Genomic DNA, 15,813 nt, shown 5'->3' with positions numbered 1-15,813 from the left:
GCACATGTCTCCGGTTATATGTGAAGTGAATTGTAAAGTAACATCATATGTAGAGCAGATGAGATTATTAGATAACAGTTAAGATAGATACCAACAAAAAATTCTATATTCATTTTGCATTGTAAGTATCACCAATAATTTTATCCTAAAATAGGTTTTTTATTTATCCGTATAATCTTAATTACTTAAATTATATACCACGTACAAAGAATGATGTTATTGATGTTGCACATGTCTCCGGTTATATGTGAAGTGAATTGTAAAGTAACATCATATGTAGAGCAGATGAGATTATTAGAGAACTATTAAGATGAATACCAACAAAAAATTCAATATTCATTTTATATTGTAAGTACCACCAATATTTTTATCAAAAGTATAGACTTATTAGTTATGTGTATAATATTAATTGTTTAAACTATATATATACTACATAGCCAGGTTGAATTTATTGATGTTGCACATAGCCTCGCTTATATATGAAGTGAATTGTAAAATATCATCATACGTGGAACTGATGAGATTATTAGTCAACTATTATGATTCATACAAAAGAAATTAAATATTCATTTTGCATAGTAAGCATAACTAATAATTTTATCCTAAAATAGGTTTTTTAGTTATCCGTTTAATCTTTATTACTTAAATTATATACCACGTACAAAGAATGATGTTATTGATGTTGCACATGTCTCCGGTTATATGTAAAGTGAATTGTAAAGTAACATCATATGTAGAGCAGATGAGATTATTAGATAACAGTTAAGATAGATACCAACAAAAAATTCTATATTCATTTTGCATTGTAAGTATCACCAATAATTTTATCCTAAAATAGGTTTTTTATTTATCCGTATAATCTTAATTACTTAAATTATATACCACGTACAAAGAATGATGTTATTGATGTTGCACATGTCTCCGGTTATATGTGAAGTGAATTGTAAAGTAACATCATATGTAGAGCAGATGAGATTATTAGAGGACTATTAAGATGAATACCAACAAAAAATTCAATATTCATTTTATATTGTAAGTACCACCAATACTTTTATCAAAAGTATAGACTTATTAGTTATGTGTATAATATTAATTGTTTAAACTATATATATACTACATAGCCAGGTTGATTTTATTGATGTTGCACATGGCCTCGCTTATAGGTGAATTGAATTGTAAAGTATCATCATATGTAGAACTGAGATCGTTAGTGGATAACTAAGATAGATCATACAAATAAAAATTAAATACTCATTTTACATTTTAAGAAATTAACTGTGAAAGTTTATTTTCTTAAGAATTTTCATATATCAACACAAAACAAAGCAAATAGATAAACAGTTTATTACAGTATTTATTAATCATCTTAAATATATATAAATGACGAGTGAATATATATGTTAACTAAAAAAGTGTGCAGATGCAATTGCTACTGCTGCACCACTGAATAAAACGTTTGTCGGGAAAAATTTAACTTTTAAAATTATCTCATTCTTTCGTCAATTTCATTAAATGTTCTAATGAAATTACAGTGGCTAATAAAAACTTATTTTTCATTCATTTTTCTGCAATGAAGTTTTTATTTTGTGTATTCGAGGAAATTTTTATTTCATCCTGTGAACAAATTACAAATTGCTTAACAAAGTAATAACATTTTAATATAATTTATAGTCTGTCATCTAATAAGCTAAAAATACTTATATGATTTTTATTTTATTAGAAATGAGATTCTGTGCTACATGCATAAAACTGGATGATGTTCGAATTAAAAGTAATGTATAACAATAAAAAATTACTACGATAGCTTTTAATATCTAACGTCAAAGTAGTATAAACGTTTTATCGTTAGATGTATATAGTCCTGATCCGTCATCTCAAAAGTCGGGATTAAGTAGGTATACCAACTTAAATTTTTAATAGCAATAATAGTATCGTCTAGTATATTTTTCTGAAAGTTGTATCACTGCTAATCCGTTGAGTTATAACCAGAACTTGATTGCGGAATGCAAGCACAAGCACCCTCAATAATTATTCAAAACCTGTTTCCGTTAAATGTTGAATTCCACCAACCTAGCAATGTGCAGCAATGAATCTACTTGCCGCCAGAATGTATGCATCGTCTGATCGACTTTTCATATTTAAGGTTAATAAAATATAAGTCAAGGTGATGATAGAATAAAAAATGAAGCAAATAAATCTTGCTGATGAATAGTTTGTTTTGATTTGATAGAAGCAGTGTTTCTGGTAGTATAGGTTTTATCCCATTTTGATGATTTAGAGAGTTGATAATAGGTATAGCTTTTGAAAGAATTATAACGGATAGAACATCATATAATTATACATATATGTATAATTTCAACGGTAATTTCAGATTAATATTTTATTCTATTCTCTTTGTAGTAAATTATATATTATTATGAAATTAAATGTAATTATTTTTTTGCAGATTCTTCTAAATAATACTTTCATTTACACTTATCAAAATGAAACTGAGAGGTAATATGGAGTCCTGGAAAAAATTAAAGTTATTTTCATTGATCGTTATCATCTATATTATGGCTTTAATACAAGTAAGTTGTTTGAATTTTATATTAAATATCTGATGGCTTAAACTGATGTAAAGCTAATATACATCATTAAATAATTAACTTAAAAATAAATTTGCTATTACTTCAAACAGACTAATTATATCAATCAAATGTCTGCTTTTTTAAATATTCAATATTCTCCTTTCTTAAGTGTATTTTATGATTTATACCTATACTATATCATACATTTGTGTGCCTATTATACCTTCTAATACCCCTCATTCTTATTTTTCAAACGTGATATTAAGAGAGAAAGAAAGGGAGAAAGGAAAATTTAATAAGTTTTTTATAAATAAAACTAGACGTCTCAGAGTATCTCGTTAATTTGACAAAATATTTGCAGTTGTTAAATACGTTTTTAATTTATACTGTAGTACTGTGATAATATCAAATAAACCAGATCCCACTAAGCACTTAATGACAAATATTTACCAAAAATGGGTGAATAAAACAGCTTTGAATTTAATCAAATTAGTATCTGGAATTTTCTCGTTTCCAACAATTACAAAAATTATTTAAACCTATCTATAGTTTTGTTAATAATAATGATTAAAAATAATATAAGGTTGCATTCAATTTATAAAAAGCACACACTGTCTCATATCATCTTTAATAGTCAGGTGGCACTGTTAAGACTCATCTCTTAAAATTAGTATAATTACTTCATATGTAAATACAAAAGAAATCTAATAACGACGTTTGTCAGTACAGTGTTAATTGGAAAACAAGATATGAAACTTATTAGTAGATACATCAACGATAATATACATCAGATTCTATATGCTGCGTTGAATGTTTCAGCAGACACCCTAAATCCACTATTCATAAATCTGTATAGGTATTCTCAAAGCTTCAGCTCAAAGTTCATTGAAAATCTTTATTTAAATTGTGGTTTAGGGTGTGAGTCCAACCAAATCCTATAAGGTAAAATTGTACCATGTGTAGGATTGAGACTTGTCGAAAATACCTATGTTGATTGGTTAATTAACAACAAATTAGCTACCCACATGGTAATATTTTGCCTTACAGGTTTGAATGGACTCACCTTTACCACTTTTTATATCAATCATTCACTATGTTTAGCACACTGAACATTTAAATAACTGATTATAGATTCTAGGTGAGTTCACGCAGTACACTATTCGCGCCAAACACGTTAACAGTCCTAGTACGCACAGTAAATTATCTGAGTATGTAGGTAGTAAGATTGATAGAGCAATTAATTCGAATCGCGCGGTACATAAATGTACCCTCTATCAACTGATTGCTTGAAGCAAAAGTTTGACCATTCATATGATAAAATCGTAACCGCTTATTTAAATGTTGGTTAGTCCCCGTATTTTGCAAGTATAACAAAAATTTTCATAATGGTAAGAACCAAAAACAATAGCATATCTGTATACATATATATATACTGACATGTCGTTATTGCACTATACCGATACCGATAATATTCGTTAAAGTTACAGAACATATGGCCAATGATGATAGATTGCGAGATTTCCGTACCTTTACTCTGACCACCATTACCCTGTGCTGCAATAGGAATAGTAGTCAGAGTGGGGGTAGCCAATTCTCGCCATCTATTATCACTACATTTGACTACGCTGAACACATTCCATTTTTGAAAAACTGAATATCTGATCCTCCCATATTCCCAATATCCTTTACTTTCCGCCATTGCAACACTAATACGAATTAACTTGGATTATTGCAGTACTCCATTGTTTCAACAAAGACGTCGACAATTCTAATTATACCATTTTATTCTTCACAAAGAATTAGACTTTGGTGTACTAACGGTGAAGAAATGTTTGCTTTAATTTCTACAAACTCTGGTTATGATATCAAGAAAAATATTAGTAGAAATAAATTGAAAAATATAGTGTTTAGGCATAGTAAGTATTTCTAATATATTATTAAAATTGCTTTAATAACTTTTTTTCGTCCAACAGTAATATATCAATTCGAAACGGTATACATTAAACCTTTCAGCTACCATTTTTTAATTTACAAAATGAAAATAAGAGGTTTGAAGGTAGAATGAATTTATTTTTTCAAGATTCAATCGTTCGATAATGAGATTAATAATGGTGCTTTACCAAAAAATTAATGTATTTTAAATCTTTTATCACATGATAAAATTTATAAATGCTTTATGTTTTCATGCAATAAATTGGAAAAGTTGAATCAGCCATTTGTCTAGGGGGTGACCGAAAGAATTAATAAACAAATCATGTCATTTATAATCTAAATATTTCAATAACTCTTTCAATAAAATAATTATCAGTGCATTGAATATAATAAATCTAATCACGTAATTCTGCCATGACTTAATTAAATTCTCATCTTATTGATTATTGCACATATTACTTATTATTAACTTCCTACAAGCACACAATATTGCTTAACATTTTACATTCCATTTTAAAATATCTATAGGACTTACAATATTTTAAGAAAGAACATAGAACATTAAATAATATTATTGGCTATAAAATTCCTGCTCTTTAAATATATGTAATTTTTTGTAAGTTATTTTAAATTCAATGATAGCTACTGTTATTACAGCCTAGATCACTAAGTACGATTAAGTTAAGATACAGCTAAAAAAAGTAGTATAGCTCCTGTTATGTAATCTTTTAGCTTGGTTTTCATTTAAATATCTTCAGAATATTCAACCTAACGAACAGATTAATCTAATAGATATTGATTAGATCTGGTTAAAATTTTAAACATGGCACTGTAGAATATAATATATCTAATGCATTTAAACTTTATAAAAATAAAATACCTGTTATCATTTAACAAAAACATTAAAAATTTCAGATGATTATCAAATTCTTAAGGATATTCAAAGGAATCTTCATTTAAATATTCCAAATGTGATGTTGACTCGATTGGAAAAAATTAATGGTAAGACTAGCCATTCAGGTAAAATGTTAATACTGCTTTTTGTAATTATTTGTTAAGCTTCATTACACTTACTTGTGGTTAAGTTTATCCATGGTTAAATATTTACTTGCTTACATTACAAATTAAGTTATAGCTGAAAGTAACTGAATATCTTCACTTGACTAAGTTTTGTAAGACTGAATAGTGGTCATAAATAAATAATTCTTATAAAGTGAGTAGTTTCAAAGGAATTAAAAAGGGTGGTTAATTAATCTGTATTATATAAACTTATGTATCTACTTCTATAGTTTTAATAGTTTAGTATTATCTAAGTATTGTTCAACAAGAGAAAGCTATTTTTTACAAACTTAAATTGTTGGATGCATAAATTGCTTTTGATCAACAGTTATATAGGGTAATCCAGACAAAACAACTCTAACCATTTAAGTAAAGTTCTTTTTTACTTCATAACTATAAGAGATATCAATCTTTTGTGTGAGATCTTTTTATGGTGTCTTTCAATTGGCATTCATATAGGTTTAAAACCCAAAATTAATTTCTGTATTCAAAATAATACGCAAGGACGTTAAATTTAGATTCTGACTGTTTCATTTAACAAACTCTATATAAGTTAGATGATTGGTAGACTGCAACATTTAGTGTGTAGGATTTAGTTTACCTACGTAAAACTAGTGTCTTTTATATGGTACTAAAATTCACATCAAAAAGAATTATACTTAACCCACTAATGCTGAAGGAATATAATTCTAGTAATTATTTTAAAATTTCATTTTCCCTATTAAAATAGTAGAACTTTTAGTTAAAAGTTATATATTCTAGTGATTGTGAGTAGTATGGTTTATAGCTAAATTGTAATGAACTGGCTCTTGTAACTGTCGACTGAAACTCTAGAATAACTTCAACCTTCTATTGATTATTATATATATACATATTAATATATTAAAGACTGATATATTATTTTCAGGTATTGAACAGTTCAATAATGTATTTACTATTAGAGATGAAAGTATGGATGAAAGTATTGCAAATATTAATTACCGTTCTTTTAACTATCCTGATATTATGGATTCTTCGAAAGGTAACAACAAATTTACAAAAAAGTAACACGTATATTTATTTGGAAATTTAAAACAGATTAATGTTTTAGATGAGAAATTATTAAATACTTCTAAGATTGATAATTTCCTTAATGAATGTGAGCTAACCGAAATACCTCTATTAGATAACGTCACATTATTCGAGAAAGAAGCTGTAAAGAAAACCGCGGCTTCTACTCCATTTAAACCTGCAGAATTAACAGAAAACTGTCTTTCGCAATTAATTATAACGGATAGTTTGTTAAAAGATATTACATTTATTGAAATACCTCCAACAAATAACACTACATTATTAGAAAAAGGAGATAGCGGAAATAGTTCACCGTTTACTTCATCTAAGCCAATTATAATCGAAGATAAAATTCTTTCCTCTCAAGAACAAATTGAAGGTAAATTTCATGATTTAAGTAAATAAATTTTCAATTAATATTCATATATAAATTTCGTTACAGTAATGATACAATTGAAAGGTATATCTAATACAGCTATTAGCACTCCATGGCTTATTCCTCAGAGAAGTCCAGATGAATTGGGTGAGTACATAGGAAATACATTTTATCATAAATTTAACAATGAACTCATGGTTAGCTTCTAACTGCGCACTACTTTATGTTATTATTGCGCAGAGTATCAATTTTTCACGAGTAGAGAAACTTACGTAGGTATTGCATACAATATTTTTATCATAGTAGCCTGCAAAGTTAGAATGCGAAGCACATTTTGTTTCATATAATATGTACAAAATATATTTTGCGTATCGAAAATACTATGTGAACAGCAAATTTGAGCAGTTCTGTACTGAAAATTGGGTGTGTACAATACAAATAAAAAAGAATTCAAACCACTGTAGCTCAGAATAAAATGAGTATAACAATATTGTGAAAAATTCAGAATGAAGCATAAAACGTTTGTTTTAAAAATACATAAACCATATTATAAGTCGTACTTTTATTTAAAAGCCGCTAAAAAAAATAGAATCGTATAACTTTGCAAATAAAGGCCCTCGCTAAAAAAAATATGCACGACTGAAATTAATAGAAGTTATACATAAACAAAACTAAATCCATCTTTTAGTATATTATATGTTTTTCTTACAATGGCTCCCAACGATATTTACACGATCATGTTTCATAGAGTTATCGATAATTATACAGAAAAATAGGAGTTTTTGTCACATATGCAATATCTCATGCAAAGGAAATATTTATACTGACTTCTTTATGGAAACGTCAAAAGAATAAAAGCAATACTTTCAAGTGTATTTAGCTTGTATGCAATTGAATTTTAAAATAATTCCACATCTTAAGTAATACAAGACGTAATGCAGAGTGTAACGCATGGTTATAGTAAATATTGTAAACACAGTTTCATTGGACCGTTTTAAGTAAAATAGTCAAATAAAACTTTCATTTATCTTGCACCAGTTTTAAATCATTTTCATTTTTAATTTAGTTTATAACATTGTTCAGAATTAAAAGCGAAAGAAAGAGAAAGCACTTGCTCTTGTTACCTTTGTAATTCTCTTTCTCATTCTTGCTGCTAATGCAATGTTATAACCTAAGTAAAAATCAAATAATAGAAAAATGGTACGAGATATTAAAAATAATTTTGTATTTTTTACACAAAGCAGTTTAAAGAATTTGTGGTCAAGATATTTCTTATGAGCTAGGTTTGACCATGTTTTTTTCTTAAATCTAAATGTTGTTTCTTATTATTTCTAGTATAATTACAAAGAATACTACTGATTACGTTTAATTTTTAGGTGGAGATGAAAATAATAATGATTACGAAGTTTCTAATAAGGATGGCCAGTTAAACGGGAATTCAGATATTAGCGAGCCTCAAAATGTAAAGGGAACAACGGTCGTTACTGCAATTGATAATTTGGAGGAAGTTGTAGATAATTTTGAGGAAAAATATTTGGATCATGAAAATGAGAATGATCCAGATTATGTTCCATCTGATCAAAGCATCCATTCAGACGAAAATATACAGACATCGAGGAAAGAAGCAAACGAAGAAAGCGCAGGATCACATGGCTTAAATGTGTCTTTAATGGATAGAGCAGTCGGTACTGCAATTCGTAACTCAGAAAAAGTTGTTGTTCAACATAGTAGCGACGGAACCAAAAAAAATTGTTGTTTTTATTGTAACAAATTTTATTCAAAACTTTCGAGACACTTGGAAACTGTCCACCGCGAGGAGGTAGATGTGAAACGATTTGCAGTACTTCCGAAAAACAATGTGGAGCGTAAGAAAATTATTGCTGAAATCAGAAAAAGGGGAAATTTTCTTCATAATACTACGTCATCTTTAGAAACCTGTAATTTCGTTGTTAGTCGTCGCCCAAATATTGAAATGCCGAGAACAGCGGATTATTATATACCTTGCCCAAGCTGTAAAGTATACCTAAGTAAAAAAACAGCTCATGTACATGTCAGATTATGTACTAACCGAGGTGCGCGAAAAAGTCACTCAATAAAAGTTTTAGGGCGAAGACTTGTTCCAAATGTTCACGAAAAAGCATGTTTTACATTAAAAAGTAAGGTTTTACCACCGTTACGACAAGACATTGTGACATCCGTTGTTCGGAATGATGAACTGATTGTTATATACGGTAATCATCTATGCAATAAATATAAACATTCGGCTCATCATTTTAAAATGATACGTGCACAGTTAAGATTAATAGCACGTCTATTATTAACGATGAAAGACTTAAGAGATGATATTGCAAATTTTGAAGATATTTTCAACCCCAAATTTTACGACACTTTTATAAAAGCTGTTAATATTATTGGAAGATATGACCAGACTAAAGAACTATATCTTTCTCCGAAAACGGCTGCAACTATTGGCACGTTGATATCCGATATTGGTCAGCATTGGATATCAGAGTGTATTAAATATAATAATGTTCAAAAACAAACGAATGCAGAAAATTTTTTGAAAATAAAAAAAGCTAATTACACGGCGGAAGTTAGTAAAACAGTACTTGAGTCTCAAACACAAATTCGAAGGCATAAAAAAACAGTACTTCCAAGTGTAAACGATATCAAGAAATTAACAAAATTCTTGTTAACACGAAGAAATGAAGCCCATAAAAAATTGCAAGAAAAATTCGTACTAACAGCATGGCATGCTTTAGCGGAAACAACTCTAATTACCATTCAACTTTTTAACAGACGCCGACCAGGTGAAATGGAGAGAATTTTATTGGACGATTTTAATAACTATCAGCGAATTAGTAAGAATGAAAATCCAGAGGAGTATGCCTCTTTAAGTAAAAGAGGACGAGAGGTTGCAAAGCGGTATGTACGTTTTCAAATTAGAGGAAAATTAGGCCGGACAGTTTCCGTTCTGCTAGACAACGGCATGCTTGAGAGTATTAAGATGATGTTAAAATACAGAAAAAAAGCAAGAGTTCACGAAAACAATAAATATGTATTTGGATTACCTGGTCCAGATAATCTCGTGGAAAAGCATCTAAATGCCTGTCAGTTATTGAGACGTTTTTCAAATGAATGTGGCGCTGATATGCCTGAGACATTACGCGGGACAAAACTTCGAAAACATGTAGCAACGAACTGCATAGCTTTAAACTTAAGTTCCAATGAGGTTACCGATCTTGCCGATTTCATGGGTCACCACGAAAAGATTCACTTAAAACATTATCGGCAGCCCTTGCTTTCTAAGGATATTTTGGGAATATCAAAAATTTTAGAGCATGCGCAAGGATACAACGATAGTGATTGTAGCGATGATGAAAATAATAATTTGGAGAATGAAAATGTTAATGGCGAAAACTATAATAAAAGTGACAAAAATATACAGGAAAATGAATTGTCAGGGTCGAGTGATGGTAAATTAATATTATTTAATTACTAATTTTTCATGTATTTATATATATTCAATTTTTGTATTTACAGAATCTGAATATGAGAGTCCTAATAAAAACGATACGTCTAATAAAAGAGAAAGGAAATTCAATATAGGTAAGTTAATCTATTTTTACTTAATTGATGTTTAAAGTTATAATGCTTAAAAAAATTTATACTATTAATGTATTCCTTTCATCTAGGTCATGCAAATAATGCGAAAAAACGTCAAAGAATAATGTGGACGGAAGAAGCAAAGTCAACTGTTCTTAATGCTTTTTATGAAAATATGAAGAAAAACAATAAAACTCTGCATACGAAGGAAATACAAGCATTAATAAATTCAACACCTTGTTTAGAAAATAGAACAGTTGCTCAAGTACGTACTTGGTTACATCTCCAAAAATCCAAATTTTTTTGATTTTTTATAATTTGTTTTAAGTCTAACTGCTATAAAACCGAAAAATATAAAGGTTCTCATATTTTAACTATCGCTTTCACGTGTCTGAAAAACTATTTATCGATTAAATTTTTTTTTACTGATTTTGCAACAGTTTAATAATATATATAGTAATAGCAACATTAGGATTTTAGATATTTGAGAGCGAAAGTTGAAAATGGGAAAGCGTATCTTTATCAACATATTTCTTAATGTATACACGGCCTGAAAATATTCATAATTCCTTTAGGGGTATTGTATGTGGAATGGAAGGTACGATCGTCGAATTATTACGTGTATCTTTGTTTAATACTCTTTTGATTTAGTCAAAGTATTAGCACTAGCGAAAAAAATATAGAAGGAACCAATAAACTATGATTTTATATACGTTTGTGTGAGCAAAAGTTTTATTTTAAGGGATATCGTACAGAGATTAATTATTTTGTTTATTTTAATTGTAAACAATTTTGGCACAAATGTTTAACATTATGAATGTTTATTATAAATTTATGTATTATTAAAAAAGCGTTAATATTATATGTCAATACTCAAAAATTACTATATTAAAGCAATGTTGCAATATTTTTTGAAAAATGTATTTTTCTATTTAGTATACTAATTAAAACTGTTTTTTTCAATTATCTTATGGTTGACAAACGAAACAAAAAATCTGAAGAATTTGCAGGATTACTTTCTGATTTATTATTCTTTTTTTCATAGGGGGAAAATGTGGAAGATGTAAAAGACTGTCTTCATTGAAGTAAATTGTCGAAAAAAAATTGACAAACGTAGGGTTAGGTTATATTTTTTACCACATAGTATCTGCATAACTGGAAAAAAACTACTCAGAGAATTTGTTGTAGTTATTCACGTCGTACTGGTGTTGGATTAGATTAATTACTAAACGAAATGATATAGAGCACATAAACCTAATTCAAGAAATCTGAAACCAGAGCGAAAGCAAATTATCTTGAAACAGCTTATGCTTCCGTTTTCAGTTGCTTTAATAATAGTGTATGCAGTTTTGCTACCTAGTTTCGTCTGCCATTATGTTCAACATACTCTTGTGCACAAGGAAGCAGTGAAGAAAATATTTCCATAATTTAGTTTCAATGGTTAAAAGGGTAAATTTGGACAAAAATTATACGCAATTGCTTATTGTTTAAAGAATATCAGTGACATAAATGCATCGTCAAAAAATTACTACGTGATTTCTAATCTAAATTTTCACTGAAATGTAAATATTAATCACATGTTCCAATATTATATCCTCGGTATTTTAAAAAATTTTCAGTACCACTTAATAATAATTTTTTGGTATTTTTGAAATCAAAAAGTAAGTAAATCTTTATAAAAATAATTTTATATTTAATATAACCAAAACGCTTTTAAACTAATAAAGTTGTATAAATTTTTGAGTACAATCAGGCATAGGCTTTAGGGAAACGGTTTATACAGGGCGTTTTTTAACTAGCGCAAAAATCGACATAGTGAAACAAACATAATTGGCGTCTATTTATGTCTCACTGTGTCGATTTTTATCCGATAATTGGAAAACGCCCAAAAATATATAGTCTCTACATAACCAGTCTCCACATATTAATTTTTATAAGATTCAAATTTTATTAAATATAACAATGAAGCATGAGCATCGGTGTGACTACATTGTTACGTGTTATATCTACAGTTTATTTGACTCGTTTCCAGCTTATTCCACCCAACGTTCAATTTCTCTCTTTCTCTCTTTCTTCTTATATCATTTAAAATATGTTTTATAGATACTCTGACACCATTACCAGTGAAGAATGTCTTCGATGCCGTAAAGTTACTGCTAGCAAATAACATTAATTTTATCCACCTCCGTCTACGAGTTTGCTTCTAAACATTTAAGATGATAGTTTCGAAGATGCGTATCCAATGTGTTTTCAAACTATAGTAGCATAAGTGTTCGAGGCTTTGCTCTTTTGAAATACATGAGGTACATACTATTTAGTTCGGAGACTCATATAGTTATGAATTGTTTAGTTTGGGGACTCGTATAGTTATGAATTGCTTAGTTTGGGGACTCGTATAGTCATGAATTGTTTAGTTTGGAGACTTCTGTATTCATAAACTGTTCACTTTTGGGACAAGTGCGATATTATACAATGCGACACGCGTTATATGTATCTAACAGAATCGATAACAAAGAAATGGACTATTATTTCAGAAATATAAGATTTGAAATAAGTGTTTACACCAAAAGCTATTTAAATAAATAAGGTATGTCAGAAGAATTTATTCACTTGACCATGGATAAATTACCTTTAAGAGGACAGCATTTTTCCATTGGAACTGATTATTTATTTTGCAACAAATCTATCCATGTATGCAATGTAAAGCATATACATATAAAACAGGCGAATTTTTAAGTGGCTAAACCCGTCATCTACAGGCTAACAATAGTCATGATTTTCAAATCGCATATTCTTTTTCTTAACTTCAAGAGAGCTTTTTATGCATACGGTGTTAATATATTATTTACATTATACGCTTATTAGCTATATAGAAAGCGCCACCTGTAAATTACTGTCAGTATGATTGCCGAGTAACAAATTTCCTGGAATTATAGTTGAAAATTGTACAATGCAACGTTCATCTTAGGCATAAGCTTCTTCAAAGCTGAAAAGCTATTTTCAACCTTGACCTGCACAATAATCCTTAATGTATTCGACGAAACAGTTAACCAGTTTATTCATATACAGCTATTGTATCCTCGATTTTATAAAAATATCTTCAGATCTCGTTCCGAATATCCTTTGATATTATCCAACTGAAAGAACGAGTAAATCATTATCATAGAAACTTAAATTTAATGGATTCTAGATAATTTTAAATTTAGTAAGCTTCATCATTTTTTTAGTACAATAATCCCTGTTATGGATGCAACGTTTTATATTAATTGAAGTCTTGAAACTAATAAATTCCTTCCAAAGAATTTTCTTAAGATGTTAAATTTTATTAAATACAATACTAAAGCTTTGATTTGGGTGTTACCAGCTTAGCTATTATTGGTGTTTATAACATATTTTGTTTTCTTCGAACTTATTCTATCAACAATTTATTCTGCCTGTTCTCTCTCTCTCTCTCTTCTCTTCATTCAAATTCCATTCCATAATCTCTGTAATATTTTTATGATTCACACAAAGTGGTAATTTTATGAGAAATCCATTAATAATGTAGAATTTTTATTATGTGTATCATCCACACAGAAGTACCTGTTAATCAACAGTCATGTGTTTGATCATCTCCATATACTTCTTACATTTATGTTAAGGCGACATGAAATCCATCCTATACGTACTATTGAAATATTTCTGGCTTAAAATGGTTAGTTTAGGTACAGTGATGAAGTCTGATATACTTTTCTATGGTAATGTCCTAGTTTTGCACAATATCAAACTGAATCGTCGGTCTTTGAGTTATATAGCGTACGTCGATACTTCTCTCGATATTGTTGATATTGCATGATTTTAATCTTCCCATTCATCCTATCATATCCGCAATCTAATCATTATCCTATTTTCTGACCATTGAAATTAGTTTTGTATCCATTTAAATTAACTGCTCATATCGTATTACTTTTATATTGTACTTATATTCTGGTTTCACCATTATTAATATGTCATTCTTTGTAGGCAATTGAAACTATCTCTAACTGTAGTTTACTATATTCCTATATTTTTTCTGATTAAATATTACTTATATCTCGAATGTCCTGAATTTATTCAATTTTCGATTTTTATACGATTAAAATTACACTTCTCATAGCAAATTTCAATGCTACAATCTCTTAAATAACTTTAATACACATTAGAGGTTTATTGAGCTATTTGAAGTCTTCCAACTGATCATTTAATATAAACTATTCAATACTTCCAGGACTGTCCTCAAATTAATAAATTAATATATCTTAACACTTTAGGGACTGTCCTGAAAGTGTTAAATTAATATATTTGTATACTTCCGAGACCGTCCTCAAACTATCCAATTAATGTAGATTTTTTTAGGGACGGTCTCCGAAAACGATAAAAGTCTTTAAACTGTGTAATTCTTACCTCAAAATGTCTCCAAAATATTCAAATGACATAGATATATATATATATATTGATATAAGTTTAATTATTAGTTTAATTGTAAAACATTTAATTTTATATATTTGTATAAATTGATGTATATTTCCTTCATTTTTTATATATTTGTATATCAGATCAATTATAAGTTTTTATCATTTATATAAATTTTATGTATATTTGTTTAATTATAAGTTTAATTGTAAAAACATTTCATTTTATATATATAAATAAATTCCGTCTGTCATGTAACTCTTCTACCAATTCTTTCTTCTCCTCACTCCCATGACTATTCCACTACGTATTATGTTTACACTAGCTCATCAATCACTGGCGGTAATATAAGTTTCTTTAGAGCATAATTCCAATCATTTTCTCTTTTCTTCTCATTGGCAGTCGTGATTTCCTCTTTTTGATGCTCATTAGAGATATAATTTGCAACAATTTTCAATCTACCATACATATCTTTCCGTAATGCCTCAACTTTTCGCTCCAATTTATTTTCAATATAATTGACTTTATCATTCAATTGATTAATTCTTTCACTAATATCATTAATTTTTTCATCAATTTCATCAATTTCATCAGTTTTTTTCAGCAGAGTTGTAACTTTTTCCTCAAGGCGGTTACCTTTTAGGTAATAGTGAGTTAGCTTTTCACTGTATTCAAACAATTCCCTCATTAAGCTATCACGTACAGTCATCGAATTACGTAACAGAGCAGCCATATTCACAGCACTTGTCTCATCAGTAACATCACATTCTAAGTTTGAAATTATTTTCT

The 15,813-nt window shown here is 28.7% G+C and overlaps 1 protein-coding gene across 3 annotated transcripts; it reads left to right on the top strand.

Moving 5' to 3' along the window:
* The first annotated feature begins 700 nt into the window (after positions 1-700).
* LOC136781555 (uncharacterized) lies at positions 701-13,966 on the top strand. Of its 3 annotated transcripts, none has more exons than XM_066740452.1 (11): positions 701-2,361; positions 2,447-2,570; positions 4,306-4,486; positions 5,418-5,504; positions 6,469-6,582; positions 6,652-6,990; positions 7,054-7,134; positions 8,364-10,463; positions 10,531-10,596; positions 10,683-10,858; positions 11,639-13,966. In XM_066740452.1, exons 2-11 carry the CDS (start codon positions 2,484-2,486, stop codon positions 11,675-11,677), a joined length of 3,270 nt encoding a protein of 1,089 aa, XP_066596549.1. In that variant the 5' UTR covers positions 701-2,361; positions 2,447-2,483; the 3' UTR covers positions 11,678-13,966. The 3 variants fall into 3 exon arrangements, with proteins under 3 accessions (XP_066596549.1, XP_066596550.1, XP_066596548.1); XM_066740453.1 differs by lacking the exon at positions 11,639-13,966 and adding an exon at positions 11,169-11,613 and having other exon boundaries at positions 6,727-6,990; XM_066740451.1 differs by lacking the exon at positions 11,639-13,966 and adding an exon at positions 11,169-11,613.
* Positions 13,967-15,813: the final 1,847 nt, after the last annotated feature.

The sequence above is a fragment of the Prorops nasuta genome, unplaced genomic scaffold (genome assembly GCF_024137725.1).
Source record: "Prorops nasuta isolate Cenicafe-Biocafe unplaced genomic scaffold, Cenicafe_Pnas_1.2 PNAS00023, whole genome shotgun sequence".
In the NCBI taxonomy this organism is placed as follows: Eukaryota; Metazoa; Arthropoda; class Insecta; order Hymenoptera; family Bethylidae; genus Prorops; species Prorops nasuta.
The sequence above is the reverse complement of the archived record's forward strand: the minus strand, read 5'-3'. Positions and strand labels throughout refer to the sequence as shown.